Source organism: Protobothrops mucrosquamatus, unplaced genomic scaffold, assembly GCF_001527695.2.
Source record: "Protobothrops mucrosquamatus isolate PMUCROS unplaced genomic scaffold, P.Mucros_1.0 scaffold19, whole genome shotgun sequence".
Classification (NCBI taxonomy): Eukaryota; Metazoa; Chordata; class Lepidosauria; order Squamata; family Viperidae; genus Protobothrops; species Protobothrops mucrosquamatus.
Genome location: NW_015386404.1, coordinates 28267 through 44756, shown reverse-complemented (window position 1 = coordinate 44756; position 16490 = coordinate 28267). Strand labels below are relative to the sequence as shown.

General features: G+C 43.8%; 1 protein-coding gene across 2 annotated transcripts in view; it reads left to right on the top strand.

Annotated features, from left to right (window-relative positions):
* The first annotated feature begins 263 nt into the window (after positions 1-263).
* Positions 264-16490, top strand: part of CUNH8orf48 (chromosome unknown C8orf48 homolog) — a 25361-nt gene continuing 9134 nt past the window's right edge. The window contains exons 1-3 of one of the 2 annotated variants that reach the window (XM_015810773.1): positions 264-312; positions 11061-11322; positions 14215-14328. In XM_015810773.1, the coding sequence (XP_015666259.1) occupies positions 11073-11322; positions 14215-14328 (364 nt within the window). In that variant the 5' untranslated portion in view covers positions 264-312; positions 11061-11072. The remainder of the gene's footprint in view (positions 313-11060; positions 11323-14214; positions 14329-16490) is intronic. The other variant, XM_029283106.1, reaches the window with a different exon arrangement.

Sequence of the window (16490 nt, the reverse complement as noted above, 5' to 3'; positions counted from 1 at the left end):
GTTCTGGACGGACCCCGATTGAGAAAAGTTGATCTCAGCGGAACTCAAGTGCGTCAGGAGCGCGAGCGGGAGGGACGGGAAAGCTGAAACTCCCGTCGGCGCTTGGCGGTCGTCACGGCAACGTAAGCGGCCTGCGTGGCGCGGGTAAGCCCGCGCTGGAGTTGGGATCGAAATCCCAACGTTTTATTTCGGGTGAAATGCTCCTGGAGGGGGGAAAATGGACACAGCACCCCCGCCTCTGTGAACGGACGACGGAACTACCTCTTCATTTCCCTCATTTTGGAAAAAGAATTAGTTTGGACCCGGTTGAAGGTGGGTGGGCTCTCTTTCCTTGCGGTCTTCTTGACCCGCTTCGCAGGGTTGTTGTGTAAATATGAACCTTTTGCTCCTCTGGGGGCTTGTGCAGAACAGCATGCAATAAAACAAGTTAGAGACTGAACAGGGGAAGTGTCCACAGGTTCCCTGGCTGCTTAAAAAACACAACAGCCCTGCAAGGTAGGCTGCTGGCCTTTCTCTCCGCTATTGCAGAGAGGTCAGCAGGAGAATGTCTCTGGCAAATTATTTGCTTTGCATTTGCTAGATTTGCAGGCCACCATTTCCCCAGGGACCCGAGTGGGTCTTTCTCTGCACAACAGCCCTGCGAGGTAGGCCAGGCTGAGTGATAATAACTCTCCAAAAGGCTCCCCATGAGGTCCCATGGCTGAAAGTGGATTTGAACCAGGAACTCTCGTATCAGGATACCTGGTGGACGTTTTCTATGAAAATAAACTGATTTTAGGGAAGCTTACTCTGAGGGAAGTGGGTGTCAGATTGTAATCTTAGCTGGGTGGGACATTCCCATGGTACTTGCTCATGGTTTAATGTGTTTCTTTTTCTGCACCATCTCCCTTTCAGGTAGGCCTGCTACCGTATTGGTTTATTTAGTGTGGCATGAAAAATGAGTACAGGTAGTCCTTGATTTACGGCCACAATTGAGCCATATTGCTAAGCAAGACAGTTGCTAGGTGAGTTTTGTCCCATTTTGCTGGCTCTAACAGATCCCCAAATAGTATGGTTTAATTAAAAGAATCTTTAAAAATACCATCAAGAAGAACACAGAAATTGAGAAATACAGGTAGTCCTCAACTTATAACAATTGAGACCCAAATTTCTATTGTTGAGACAGTTAAGTGAGTTTTGCCCCATTTTACAACTTCCCTTGCCACAGTTGTTAACTGAATCATTGGGGTTGTTAAGCTAATAACCCAGTTGTTAAGTGAATCTGGCTTCCCCATTGACTGGGGAAGTAAGTGTGAAAAATGGTCAGAAGTTCCTTTTTTCAGTGCCGTTGTAACTCTGAACACTCACTAAACGTACTGTTGTAAACCGAGGACTGTCTGTATTTTGTGATTCCTCTTCCCCCTTTAACAATTGGTATTTATGTGACTTTCTCTAACTCCCTCCTCTGCAAGCTTTTTTTTTTAAAAAACCAAACAAACTTGATCTTGAAATCCTGGCAGTTATTTTGGGAGGAGAATAATTAACCGTAGGAATTATAAACTTTATAAAAACGCAATCTGGCCCTCTGTCATGCTGAGGTATGGATGAATTACGCAAAGCTTTTCCTCCAGTGCTTTTTCTTTTCCTGCTTTGTATTTAAGGTTGGCAGAACCTCAACTGTCTTTATCCGTTCTCTTTTAATGGAGAATCTAACTGCTAAATTTGCCAACGTGCTGCCTGGAAGACATTTGTATATTTCCCTGCATCTTCATTATCATAATTATCCCTCTTCATGGTGTAGGAGCAGCTTCTGATGTGGATACCCAAATAGCTGTTCAAACATTCAGAACTCCTGCGAGTCTCTCCTTTTATGTATCCTGTTGGGTGAAGCAGGAAAACGGCAGATCATTTTCTGTTAATTTCCCCTTCAATTGCCTCACTTGGTAGGGCAGCCGCAGCATAATTGCTGCTACCCTCAATGAGAAGTAATAAAAGGGATAAAGCTGGGAAACAGGAAAGTTTTAATTAACATTAGAGATTTCTGCTGCTTCGGACCAATTTCGAAGTATAGCAGGAGCTTGACCATTGAAAACATTCTGAATAATGCAGCATTATATTAAGGGCTGTGTAGAATCCACTTTTAATTTTACTTCCAGCTGATTGCAGAATAGCAGTGGCTAAGCAGAGGCCAACAGCTTTAATCTAGAAACTCCTGTAACTTATACTAATTTATAATGCTATTTGCTGGTCTTATAAATCTCCACAATGGGTTTTCATAAGGAACAATCACTTGTAAAATGTATTTTGTAGGTTTATACGCTGTCTTTCCACTGTTGTCCATAAACCATTCTGTCAGAATAGGAGTGAGTGTTTCTCAACCTTAGCAACTTTAAGATGCATAGACTTCAACTCCCACAATTCCCCAGCCAGCTTGGGATTCTGGGAGCTGAAGTCCACACATCTTAAAGTTGCCAAGGTTAGTGACTGAGAATTTGGGCCTGGTTTAGAGAGATTGGGCTGAATCATACTTTTGGTTTTTTTGAACTAGGCATGGCCTGTAAACTCATTGGTTATGTTACAGAATCTAGGTTTCAGGAATGGTGTTGGAAAGCCCTTGTGAGCATGCCAGCACTTTAGGGATTACAGGTAGTCCTCTTCTTACAACAGTTCATTTAGTGACCTTTTGAAGTTATAACAGCGGTGAAAGAAGTGACTTATCACTGTTTTCCATACTTACGACCGTTGCAGCATCCTCATGGTTACTCGCTCAAAATTCAGATGTTTGGCAACTGACATATATTTATGACGGCTGCAGCGACAAGGAAAATCAATGGGGAAGCCAGATTCACTTAACAACTGGGTTACTAGTTTAACAACCACAGTGATTCACTTAACAACTGTGGCAAGACAGGTTGTAAAATGGGGCAAAACTCAACTGTCTCAACAATAGAAATTTTGGGGCTCAATTGTCGTAAGTTGAGGACTACCTGTATTTCTCAATTTCTGTTTCTTGATTGTATTTTTAAAGATTCTTTTAATTAAACCATGCTACTTAGGGAGCTGTTAGAGCCAGCTTGGTGTCGTGATTAAAGCACCAGACTATAAATCAGAGGGGCTGCGAGTTCTAGTCCCGCGTTAGGTATGAAACCAGCTGGGTGACCTTAGGCCAGTTCCCCTCTCTTAGTCCCAAGAAGGAGAAAGTGGCAAACCACTTCTGAAATCTTGCCAAGAAAATTGCAGGGACTTTTTCAGGCAGTTGCTAGGAGTCGAAGACTGACTCAAAGCCATGTGCGCGCACACGCACACACCCAACTTGGGAAGCTAGCATGCTAAAGAGCAAAGACTGTCTTTCATTTTTAAACTATTTTAAGTTGCAATTGAGAAGACACGTCCTCCCACTTTAAGCACTGTAACTGTTTTACCATTGTTAGGTGTGTATCTTGCCTTTGTTTTCGTACAATGCAAAGTGACATCCATAATGCTCCCACGTTCTGTTTTTTCCACCCAAATCCTGTGGATTGTTTTTGGGCTCAAGAGAGCTTGATTTTCCCACCCAGCCAGCTTTGGTGCCGAAAGGAGGACTGGAGCTCACAGCTTCCTGGTTTTTGTTTTTTTTTAATAAATATTTTATTAGGTTTTATATAGGTAAGGAAAAGATAGGGTCAATACGGATATGAGGGGAATGGGAATAGGAATTTGGGGTAGGATAAAGGTAGGTACAATAATGGGGTAACCCCCCATAATAATCCCAAGCTTTAACAAACAAGCTACCGTCCGGATCTAAATATTAAATAAACATAATTTGTATAATACTAAACAATTATAAAGATAAAGTTAACTATAATCATATAACTAAAATTAGATAAGTAAGTAAAATTCCTCTAAATAAATATTCATACTTAATAACATATTAACTAATTCTAGTCATCACCATTAGTATTTAAAATCACTAATAATAAAACTATTATTAATCTAAGAAATAACACTTAGTTAAGAGTCTATCATTTATTCTATTCAATTTTAAATTTCAATTCAATGTTAAGTTCTAATCGTATTCTAGCGTATTTCTAACCATCAATAAAAATTTTCCCAAGTTTTAAAATAAATTGAATCTTCTTTCTCCTTCATCTCCAAATTTAATCTACCCATTTCTGCACAGTCCAAATTTTTTGAAATTATAGCCTGGTCAGATGGCAGATTTTCATTTTTCCAAAATTGGGCAAATACTATTCTTGCAGCTGTTAATACATGTAGTATTAAATAATCATTCTCTTTACTATAATTAGATCCTACTATTCCTAGCAAAAAATTCCTGGTTTTTAACCATAGCACCTTAACTGTTACACTAAGGTGGATCACCAAATGGAGCCTGGAGGCATTCCCCCAAAAAAAGAAATTTGGGAGGATTTCTCTCGGTTAAGTGTGCCCGCTCGTTCAGGAAAAAAGCTCAAAAGGAAAGAACATTTTAACAGATATAAGGAGATTAGTATTTGTTTCTGATAAATGGGTGTTTTTCTGATGCTTGTTTTCTGAGCATCTGTACCTGGCAGAGAATCCTTGACTTATAACTGCAACTGTGTCCAGAATTTGCATTACTAAGCAAGGCGATTGATAAGTGAATTGAACCCCATTTTATGACCTTGTTTGTTAAGCAAGTCTGACTTTCCTCATTGAGAAGCTGGCTGGGAAGATCTCAAATGGAAATTACACAACCAGGACACTGCACCTATTGTAAATACATGCCAGGTGCCCAAATCTTCATCATGTAACCATGGGGATGCTGCAAAGTTATAGGTGCAAGGACCGGTTGTAAGTCACTTTTTTCTAGTGGTGTTGTAACTTGGAATGGTTGCTAAACAAATAGTCATAAATGGAGGATTACCTACTCAGAGCTGGATCTGTGATGTAGCATTACTGCTGAGCCAGGCTAGGGTGGTCTGTTCTGCAAATCCTTCTCAAAATCCTGGCTTAGCCGAAAGCACGAATTTAGCTCTTATTTTGAAGTAAGTGCAGTTAGAATCAAAGCTTCCTTCTGCAATCCTATGTACTTGTCCACCAAACCCGCTGGGATTTCCTTCAGCATCGGGCCTGGGAAATTTTGTTTGGAAGCAAAACTCCGAGGTGCTGCAGTTGTTATTTTAATTTTTTGCAGGCGAGAGAGGAAGGAGCATTGAAAGAGAATGATGGGGAGATGTCCAGAATCACAGCTGTGAATGGAGAACAAGATGCAAATCTGAGATGAGTAAGTCCAGTGTTTCTCAACCTAAGCAACTTGAAGATGGGTGGACTTCGACTCCCAGAATTCCCCAGCCAGCCATGCTGGGAGTCGAAGTCCACCCATCTTCAAGTTGCCAAGGTTGAGAAACACTGGACAAAACCCTAAGCTCCCCCTTGCCCATGCCTTAAGTCAGTGGTGGTGAGCCTATGGCACGTGTGCCAGAGGCAGCACTCGGAGCCCTGTCTGTGGGCACACGCACTGTCGCCCCAGCTCAGCCTCCTCCCACGGCCCCCTCCTCACCAGCAGCCCCCTGGAGGAGAGTCGCCCCAGGGCATGGCCCACACAAAGCAGCACAGCCAAGGACATGGTAGCCGGGCCGCAGGGACAAGACTCCGCCCTTGCGCCACGTCGCACGCAGATGATGCTGCGGGGCACAGGTGCGGAGGGCGTGGCCGCCATGGCGCTGCTGGGCTGCCTGGGTGATCTGTGGTGGGCCGTGAAGGTGGTGGGTGGCCCAGCGGGCACGACAAAGTGTGGACGGGTGGGGGGACGGTTTTGGGCATTCGGTCACTAAAAGGTTCACCATCACTGCCTTCAGTTATACGTATGTCTTACATCATACATTGTCTTGTAGTACCTAACGTTGGATCAGTGTGCCGGTGACCCTGAACAACAGTTTAATAAGGATGACAAAGCGAGCCTTGTTTCATTTCTCCTTTATTACATTCTTCTGCGGTAACCTCTGCACAAGATCTGAAATTTTGGATCAGTTCCAGCTTAGCGTTGCTTGCAAGCCCTAAACTGTGATTAATCTTAATTGTGTGCACTTGAAAAATATGTGTGCCATAAATTATCATTCTGAGTTGGCTTCTTTCCGCTTGCTGATGGTTGATCGTAACGGTAAGTCATCTTCACAATAATAGTTTATGGATTTAGCCGTGAGGCTCTCTCAGAATACAAAGTAAGGGTGATCTTTAACTCGTGACACAGCTGAGCCCAAAATTTCCATCGCTAAGCAGGGGAGCTGTTAAGTCAGTTTTGCCCCATGATACGCCTGTTTTTCGCTACCGTTGTTAAGCGAATCACTGCAATTGTGATGTGAATCATATGGTTACACAAATCTGGCTTCCTCAGGACAGTGCAACTGTCATGAATACATTCCAGTTGCCTAATGTCCAAATTATGGTCCCATGACCCTGGGGATGCTGCCACAGTCATAAATCTGAAAACCAGTCATATGTCACTTTTTTTCAGTGCTGTTGTAACTTTGAAATGGTTGTTAAGCTGAGAACTATCTGTACAAGATGATAATAAGGCTGGGGAATTCTGGGAGTTCAAGTCCACACATATGAAAGTTGCCATGGTTGAATAATAATAATAATAATAATAATAATAATAATAATAATAATAATAATAATAATAATAATAATATCGCTGTACCAGGAGATGCCAGAGTCGAAGAAAAAGAACTGGAAAAAATTATGAAATATCGCAACCTGGCCATCGAAACTGCGCGATTATGGATGAAATGTGTAACAGTGGTACCCATTGTCATCGGGGCACTGGGAACTATGTCCAAAAACTTTGCAAAATACACCAAGAAACTGCAGCTGCCTGCAATAACTCCAGCAATGTTACAAAAAACTGCGCTACTCAGAACATCTTATATTTTAAGGAGGTACCTGGTTGACACCTAGGATGCTGGTAGCAACCCGTGTCAACCATCAGCGCCAGCCAATTTGAATGTTCAGTTGACTGAGGTTCATGTTTAATGAATACTAAAATAATAATAATAATAATAATAATAATAATAATAATAATAATGTTGGAAGGGACCTTGGAGGTCATCTAGTCCAACCCCCTGCTCAGGCAGGAACCCTATACCATTTCAGACAAATGGCTGTCCAGTCTCTTCTTAAAAACCTCCAGTGTTGGAGCATTCACCGCTTCTGGAGGCAGGATGTTCCACTGGTTAATTGTTCTAACTGTCAGGAAGTTTCTCCTTAGTTCTAGGTTGCTTCTCTCCTTGATTAGTTTCCACCCGTTGCTTCTTGTCCTGCCTTCAGGCGCTTTGGAGAATAGCTTGACTCCCTCTTCTTTGGGGCAGCCCCTCAGATACTGGAAGGCTGCTATCATGTCCCCCTTCGTCCTTCTCTTCATTAAACTAGACATCCCCAATTCCAGCAACCGTTCCTTATATGCTTTAGCCTCCAGTCCCCTGATCATCTTCGTTGCTCTTCTCTGCACTTTGCACAGAGTACAGTGTTTTGGATTCCCCCCCCCCTACAAATACCCCCTGCCCGAAGTTTCCATCATCAAACCCATGCAGATCTTGGTCCAATCTTCGCAACTGCCCAGACAGGTCCCTACAGTTTTCTCGGCAATTTTTTTAAAAGTGATTTGCTGTTGCCATTTTCCTCCTAGAGCTGAGGAGAGAGGGACTGGTCTAAAATCGGTCAGCTGGCATTTGTCCCTAAGTCAGAGCTGGAAATTTAGTTTGCTGCTTCTGGTTTAGCACCTTAAGATGTACACAGGCTCTTTGGATAGAAGCCTGGTAAAATGAATAAATAATACGGGCTATTCTAGCAGAGGAAATTCTGCTTTATAATACAGATCATTATAACTGATTTGTTTCCTTAAAGCGCATCTGCCACTTTGTATCACAATGATTTCTGGTGTGCATAAAAAAATTAAAAGAATTCAAAATAAAGTGGCTTTTTTGATCATTGTAACTCTGCTGTTCGGGCCAGGGAGTTGACTGAATTTTCAATGTTAGCGTATCTGTATATTGCAGTTATCTCATCTGCAGTGATTCCATAGTGTTTAATCTCCTTCATTCTTTCAATTTGTTGTTTGGATGACAGAAAACTTTTTTAAAAAAAATATTCTTAATCTTAGCATCTGCAAGGGCTTACTCACCTACCGTCTTGAATCTACTATGATGCAATCGTATTATCAGAATTTCGGCTAAATGGTTCCTAACTTACATACATGGGTCTCCAGTGGTCCGCAGGCAGATTGCAGGATGAATAATGCACAAATAAATGCTGCATGTCTCACATGCGATTTCATCGCAGCTCCATTATTATTCGCCACCATGCAGTTACGTGCCCAGTGACACTTAAGGGAACAAACATAATACATTTTTAACGGGAGCTGCATTTTTAATACTCTCTGAAATGTAACAATGAGTCCCAGCCTTCATAAACTGTTAAACATTTAAATCTGTTTGCTTGTCTGCTAGGCTACGAAACGTCCAGAGATGATGCAGTGGTCCACAGTTGCCCAGCACGTCCTTCCCCTAAGTCAGGGGTGGGGAACCATGGCCCTTTTATGACTTGTGGACTTCAATTCCCAGAATTCCTGAGCCGGCTGACTCAGGAATTCTGGGAGTTGAAGTCCACAAGTCATAAAAGGGCTATGGTTCCCCATCCCTGCCCTAAGTGTGTGCCTTGGATTGCAGTTCAGCACTAATAGACTTCTGTTCACTCATGTCCAATACTCGGGGCTGCCTAGGACAAAACTCACCTAGCAACTGTCTTGCTTAGCATTTAGGCTCAATTGTGGCCGTAAGTCAAGGTCTACCTGTACTCATTTTTCATGCCACACTAAATAAACCAATACAGTAGCAGGCCTACCTGAAAGGGAGATGGTGCAGAAAAGGAAACACATTAAACCATGAGCAAGTACTATGGCAGTGGTTCTCAACCTGTGGGTCGGGACCCCATTTGGGGTTGATCGACCATTTCATGGGGGTCGCCAAGCAAGGCTGTCCGCCATTTTTTTTGTCCGCCATTTTTTTTGTCCGCCATTTTTCCCCCCTTTGCCCAATTTTGGAACAGTGAAAATCTACCACCTGACCAGATTATAATCACGGAAATCTTAGAATGTGCAGAAATGGATAGACTTAGAGATTAAAGAGAAAGAAGATTCAGTTTATTTCAAAACATGGGAAAATTTGTATCAATGGTTAGCAGTACGATAGAACGAGAAAGGACAGTGAAGTTTAACAGGGTGAATGATATTTATTAACTAAGCTTTACTTTTATGTTAATTGTTATTATTAGTGATTATAACTGTTTAGTATTATATTAATTACTCTCATTTAATATTTGTACCCGGACGATCGTCTGCTTGCTAAAGCGTTGAATTTTTTGTTGGGGGTAACCCAACTATTGTACCTACCCTTACCCTTATCCCAACCCCATCCCCTAACCCAGGGGTAGGCAACCTTGGCTCTTTTATGACTGGTGGACTTCAACTCCCAGAATTCCTGAGCCAGCATGGCTCAGCTTGGAAACCTCTCCCTTTCCCCTCAGCATGGCTGGCTCAGGAATTCTGGGAGTTGAAGTCCACGAGTCATAAAAGGGCCAAGGTGGCCTACCCCTGCCCTAACCCCATCCAATATCCATACCGATCTTATCCCTTCCCTACCCTTATAAAACTCAATAAAACATTTATAAAAAAAGAAGAAGAAAGTGACTGGCCCAGGGTGACCCAGTTTCGTCCCTAAGGCAGAACTACAACTTGCATTCTCTTGGTTTCTAGCTCGGTGCCTTGTCTATTGCACCAGACTGGTTGTGTGTGCGCGCATGCACACGGGTTTTTTTTATTATTATTATTTCTTCTGTTCAATCTAATACTGCCTGGAGAAGTTGCTGCCATTTTCTTGGCAAGGTTTTCGAGACTGCCGTTGCCTTCGTCACTAGGGCTGAGAGAAAGAGATTGGCCCAAGGTCACCCAACTGGCTTCCTGCCTAAGGCAGGACAATTATGGTAATGCAGTTTTGTTCCACAAAAAATGGTCACAAAATCCCACACTTTTTCTCGCTCTGCAGACAGAAATGGCTAGGCGTCTGGTATTTCACTGGATAACCTAATGAATAGAATAGAAACTGTGTTGATTTAACCATTTGACCATATCAAAGGGCAACTTAATGATTGACAGTGAAGATTATATTGCTCTCCCCCTCCTGCTTTGGATATTGGTTTTAAATTTGGGGATTGTGCTGTTCCTGCTGCTGGTTTTTAGATCAGGGCTTTTCAACCAGTGGTACGGGTACCACCTGTAGTACATTGGCACCTGGCAGGTGGTACGCGACCATCCTAGAAAAGTGGTAGCGGGGGAGGGGAATGAGCTGAACCGGTGGCAGCACCTCACAAGCCTGAGCAAGAGACGGCTGGAGCTGCAGGGCTGTCAGGGCTCAGCGGAAGCGCCAGGATCAGTGCCAGGCTCTAGCTGGAGCTCAGCACTGATCCTGGCGCTTCTGCTGAGCCCTGAAGAAGCACCAATCAGCTGGAATGTTGCAGCATCTCCAGGGTCTTGTGATTTACATTCAGATGCTTGGCAACTGATTCATATTTATGACGGTCACAGTGTCCCAGGGTCATGTGAAGTGACCAAAACCTGCTGCAACCATCCAGCAGATGGGGGGAATAAAAACCTCACCCCACCCCCACTGCCAATCCGCAACAGAAATGCTCACAACAATGAAAACTCAGACAGGAGAAAGAGCGCCGCCGGGCGAGCAGGCAGGTGTCTTGCTCGTCTGTGGCTTGGGGGGCACTTTTTTCAGTGCCATTGTAACTTCGAACAGTCACTAAGCGAACTGTTGTAAGTCGAGGACTACCTGTACTTTATCTCTTTTTTTTTTATCATCAAGTTTTTCACACCTTGCTGGTGGTACTCGGATGTTGCCATATCCTAAAAGTGGTACAATGGGTGAAAAGGTTGAAAAGCCCTGTTTTAGATAACTTACTCCAAAGTCACTCTCATCTTTGGGTGCAGATAGTGGACAGGTTGGCTGTTATTTTTAATCCCATGCTTCTGCGTTTATAATTAATTTTGCCCTGGTTATTTTTAGTTAAAGGGTGTGATGACCAGCTGGGAAGATGAGTCGGGGACATCTGTGGCGGAGCAGATGGGGCCAAACTGCAACTTTGGCATGTCTCTTCCCAACTATTCAGAGGATACATTTACCTCCCTGAGTGAAGAAGAAGAAGAAGATGAGAAGCAGTATGAGGACGACCCATTTGAATCTTATGACTCAGTGGATGAGTTGGAAGAGCCGGCGGCCTCTGATCTGCCCAAGGGCGCTGGGCAATCCTCATGTCAAAAGGATGAAGGTCAGTTAGGATCCACAAGGATTTGGTTCAGCTCCTTCTGCAGGCTTACAACTGGGAAGGGGGGAGGGAGACTTAGGTCAGCAAAAATAGAAAAAAAAAGTACAAGGGGAGAAAGCTGCCAACTTCATGTTGCACAGCAGATTAAAACTTTTTTATTTTGCTAAGGCAGAACGTCACAGCAGTATTAAAGAAACATTAATTATATGTAAGTCACTGCTAATAATAAAATAGATTAAGAATTATTAAATAGATTGAATTAATTACACAACTTAAATAAAAATTGTTAATTAAAAATTAAACAGTATTAAAGAAATAAAGAAATATGTGTCGGGCAGCAGAAAGAAATGTCTGTTGTGTGTAGCATTTGGCACAATGGGGGCAATCAATTGGTAGAGCATCAGGGAGAACTGGGTAGATCTGTAAGAGCAGCAAGATCCTGGATGCCCCAAATTAAAATAGAATAGAGCTGGAAGGGACCTTGGAGGTCTTCTAGTCCAGCCCCCCGCTTAAGCAGGAGAACCGATAACAGCTCAGACAGGTGGATGTCTAGTCTCTTCTTAAAACTCTCCAGTGATGGGGCACCCACAATTTTTGGAGGCAAGCTGTTCCACTGGTTGATTGTCCTCACTGTCAGGAAGTTTCTTTTTAAATCCAGGTTGCTTCTCTCCTTGACCAGTTTCCAACCATTGTTTCTCGTCCTTCCCTCTGGTGCTTTGGTGAACAACCTGACCCCCTCTGCCTTGTGGCAGCCCCTCAGATACTGGGACACTGCTATGATGTCTCCCCTATTTCTTCTTTTCTTTAGACTAGCCAGACCCAAGTCCTGCGGCCGTTCTTCGTATGTTTTAGTCTCCAGGCCTTGATCATCTCAGTTGCTCTTCTCTGAATTTTTTCTAAACTCTCAACATCTTTTTTGAGATATGGTGACCAAAATGGGCTGTAGTATTCCAGGTGTGGTCTTACTAGGGCTTTGTAAAGCGGTACATGTAAATTCATAGGTGCTGGTCATTTTTAATGCTTTATGTTTTTTAAAAACGTTTTTAATTGTATAATCGGTGACAGCTATGGACAAGGGAAACTCTAGCTTTGGCCAACGATGACGGCAATCCAGGAGAAAATCCCAGATGGGGAGGAGAATCATAACAGGAGAAAATGACAACCCTTGCACTCTTGTCAGATTCTGTGCTTAGGCCAGTGATGGCGAACCTATGGCACGCGTGCCAGAGGCGGCACTCAGAGCCCTCTCTGTGGGCACGCGCACTGCCACTGCCAGCAGCTTGCGCACGTCCATTAGGCCACCGCCACCACCCGGAGCGGCAGCCCCACCCAGCACAAAAGAGACGAAGCGGCCAGCTAGCAAGCTCGAGTAGAGGTGGTAGAGCACGCCCACACCCAGCAAGCCAAAGGCCATCCTGAGCGGAGAAAGACGGATCCCCATCAGCACCATGGCCCCCCAGTCCCAGCTAGGATTGTGTGCCTCCCCCCCATCTATGCTGGGCCTCCTGCCTACCGCCCCATCCGCCAGAGACCCCCTGGATCTCCCCCAATCCTGTCCGGCCCTCACAGGCATCCCCCCCATGAGCAACATCGAGGTGGCCATGCCCACCCCAGCCACGTCCACCCAGTCTGATATGACAACCGCAGCTATGCCCACCCAGTGGGCCACGCCCACACCCCCCCCCCTGAGGGCACCACAATGCTGATGCAGCCCTGGCACTTTGTGATAAATAAGTGGGCGTTGGGTTGTGGTTTGGACACTCTGTCTCTAAAAGGTTCGCCATCACTGGCTTAGGCCGTTCCTTATCCAGGACTTGTCAGGCCTGAGCCCTCAAAACCACACAGTGAGATCCACTCTATTTGCTTACACCAGTAGTTCTCAACCTGTGGGTCGGGACCCCATTTGGGGTCGATCGACCATTTCATGGGGGTCGCCAAGCAAGGCTGTCCGCCATTTTTTTTGTCCACCATTTTTTTTGTCCGCCATTTTTTTCCCCTTTTCCGACGGGTGCCTCACGGGCTGGGCCAGCTGGTGGTCGGCCTGCTCCGTCTCTGCCGCTTGCCAGCTACGCCTCGGCCGGCGCAGGGGGCAGAACCACGCATGCGCGGCACTCCCGGGCAGGGAAAGTCCTCGACTTACGACCGGTTGGGTAGTCCTCGACTTACGACTGGTTTAGTCCTCGACTTACGACCGGTTTAGTCCTCGACTTACAACCGGTTGGGGTCGTGGCATTAAAAAGGTTGAGAACCACTGGCTTACACCCATTAGACAGAATCTTGCCGGACTAAAGCCATAAGCTTCTAATTTAAGAGATACACCAGGAGAGATTCTAGGGTGTGGGTACCCTAAACTTTTTTCTCCCGTCCCATCTGGTTCAGGACTAATGCAGTCTCTTATCCTGGGCCTCACTCTGGAAAGTGCTGCCCCCTCCCTGGGAGACTGCGGGGCTACTGTTGACGTCCCCCCTCTTCTCCTTCAACTGCCGGTTCCATCACAGCACTAAGAAAAGCTGGAAGGTTTTACACAATTTTGTTTCTACATATTCCTGCTTTTAGTTTTTCTTGTACAGCTCAACTCTTCCTACTAGAATGCTTGTGAATTAAACAGCTTCACATCTTTTATGGATGTGTGAGGCGTTTAGATGATACATCATGTATGGAGTTTTGCGTGTATGAATCCATTTGTTATTTGGTTGATCTCTGTTTTCCTTCCTTCCTTCCTTCCTTCCTTCCTTCCTTCCTTCCTTCCTTCCTTCCTTCCTTTTCCCCTTCAATCTCTCTCTCTCTCTCTCCTTCCTTCCTTCCTTCCTTCCTTCCTTTTCCCCTTCAATCTCTCTCTCCTTCCTTCCTTCCTTCCTTCCTTCCTTCCTTCCTCCCTCCCTCCCTCCCTGTTAGAATTTTTAGATTCTGCATTCATAGGAGAGTCTTTAACTAGAAAATGGATCAATCTTCTGAAAGGCAACAGAACTATCACCGAGAGAGCCAAACCTTCCATGGAACCAGATACTGGTAAGTTGATTTTCAGGTCTGAAGCTTCTTAGCTGGTAACACTCATTATAACGGTGATACCTATTGAGTGCCATTAGACACAGTGTGGTGATACGGTAATGTCAGAATTTGGGGCATTCCCCCATTTTTCAGGCTTTTTAATAATAATAATAATAATAATAATAATAATAATAATAATAATAATAATAATAATAATAATAATAATAATAAAGATACGATAAACCTGACAAAGCTCAATTCAATTGTGGAAGCCAGAAGTCATTTCCCTCAGAGTGCTTTTTTTTTTTTTTTTTGCCTACCTGTGGTCATTTTGTTTTTCTGTTTAGCTAAGGAAGTGTCTCTGAAATGATGACCCAACCAGGCGCAGATTTTCTAGTATTTGAACAAAATGCCCATGGCTTAGCATTAGCACTGTTGGTGTTACTAGAAAACAAAAATTGCTAGCTGCATTTGGAATAGGTCCAGTTGCCCAGAACAACCTCCAAAGATAAGCTTGAGAAATCTGTGACCTGATAGCTTATGGAGGAGGCAGAAAACAGTTCCTTAGTTTAGATCAGGGGTAGTCAACCTTGGCTCTTTTATGACTCGTGAACTTCAACTCCCAGAATTCCTGAGCCAGCTGTGCTGGCTCAGGAATTCTGGGAGTTGAAGTCCACGAGTCATAAAAGAGCCAAGGTTGACTACCCCTGGTTTAGACATTTGGGGGCCTGGCTGAGGAATTCTGGGAGTTGAAGTCCACAAGCCAAGTTGGAAGACCCCTGCCCTAAATGGTAATTCAGCCCTGATGTGACAAGAATGGCAGCTCAGCAATTAATGCAAAATATAATGATTAGGTTATTAATTGGAATTGTAACACCACCTTCCTAAGGTTAGGATTAATTCCCTTCTTATCATCCATTCTCCCACAAATGGTTTCTATTTCTAAAATGTTTTCCAAGAGGTAGATAAAAGGAACTCTTTTTTTTTTTAAAAAAAGTTTTAGTCTGGTTTCCTAAATCCATAGCATACATTCTCTGTGAGATTATTACATTTAAGTCAGCCAGCGTGTTCTTAATCTCACCAGTCACAGCTTAAGATGTACTTCTCTAGGCAGAACAATGCAGCAATTGCTTTGATGTGCCAAAGTCTAAAAATGTACAGTATCTGTTGCTCGCTGGAGACCTCAGCTGTGGGAGCCTTTTACAATTTGCTTTCTCTCCTTGAAAGAAGTAGGAAGAACAGCTTAATTGTTTAAGTGTATAATTGCAGATTAGCTGCAGGACAATTACGACCTACTCAGTAAGATTAAGAAAAAGTCTAAATTTATCTGCTTTGAAGTATTGCTCCTCAGGTAAATGCTATAAAGAATGAATTAAAATGCAAGCTTACATTAACAAAAGGGTGGTTTTTTTTGCTCAGCTTTTTCCTTATTGAGTTTTTATCCTGATAAGTTGTGTAACCCCCATTAAAAAAAACCAAACTCTTGGTAAAGCCACACTTGGAATACTGCATCCAGTTTTGGTCACCACGATGTAAAAAAGACGCTGAGAATCTAGAAAGAGTACAGAGAAGAGCAACAAAGACGATCAGGGGACTGCAGGCTAAAACATATAAGGAACGGTTGCAGAAATTGGGTATGTCTAGTTTAACGAAGAGAAGGACGAGGGGGGACATGATAGCAGTATTCCAGTATCTCAGGGGCTGCCACAAAGAAGAGGGAGTCAAGCTATTGTCCAAAGCACTTGAAGGCAGGACAAGAAGCAACAGATGGAAACTAATCAAGGAGAGAAGCAACCTAGAACTAAGGAGAAACTTCCTGACAGTTAGAACAATTAACCAGTGGAACAACCTGCCTCCAGAACCGGTGAATGCTCCAACACTGGAAGTTCTTAAGAAGAGACTGGACAGCCATTTGTCCGAAATGGTATAGGGCAGAGATGGCGAACCTTTTAAAGACTGAGTGCCCAAATTGCAACTCAAAACCCACGTATGCATCGTGGAGTGCCGGGGTAGGTGTGGCCCATTGGCTGGGCGTGGCCCATTATGTGGGCGTGGCTGCAGTGGTAACGGCAGACTGGGTGGGACTAAAAAGTTCAATCAATCAATTCCAACTTTGCAAGATCTTTTTTTTCCCGCGAGAAGTTGCAATTGACTGATTGAACTTTTTTTTTTTTTTTTTTTTT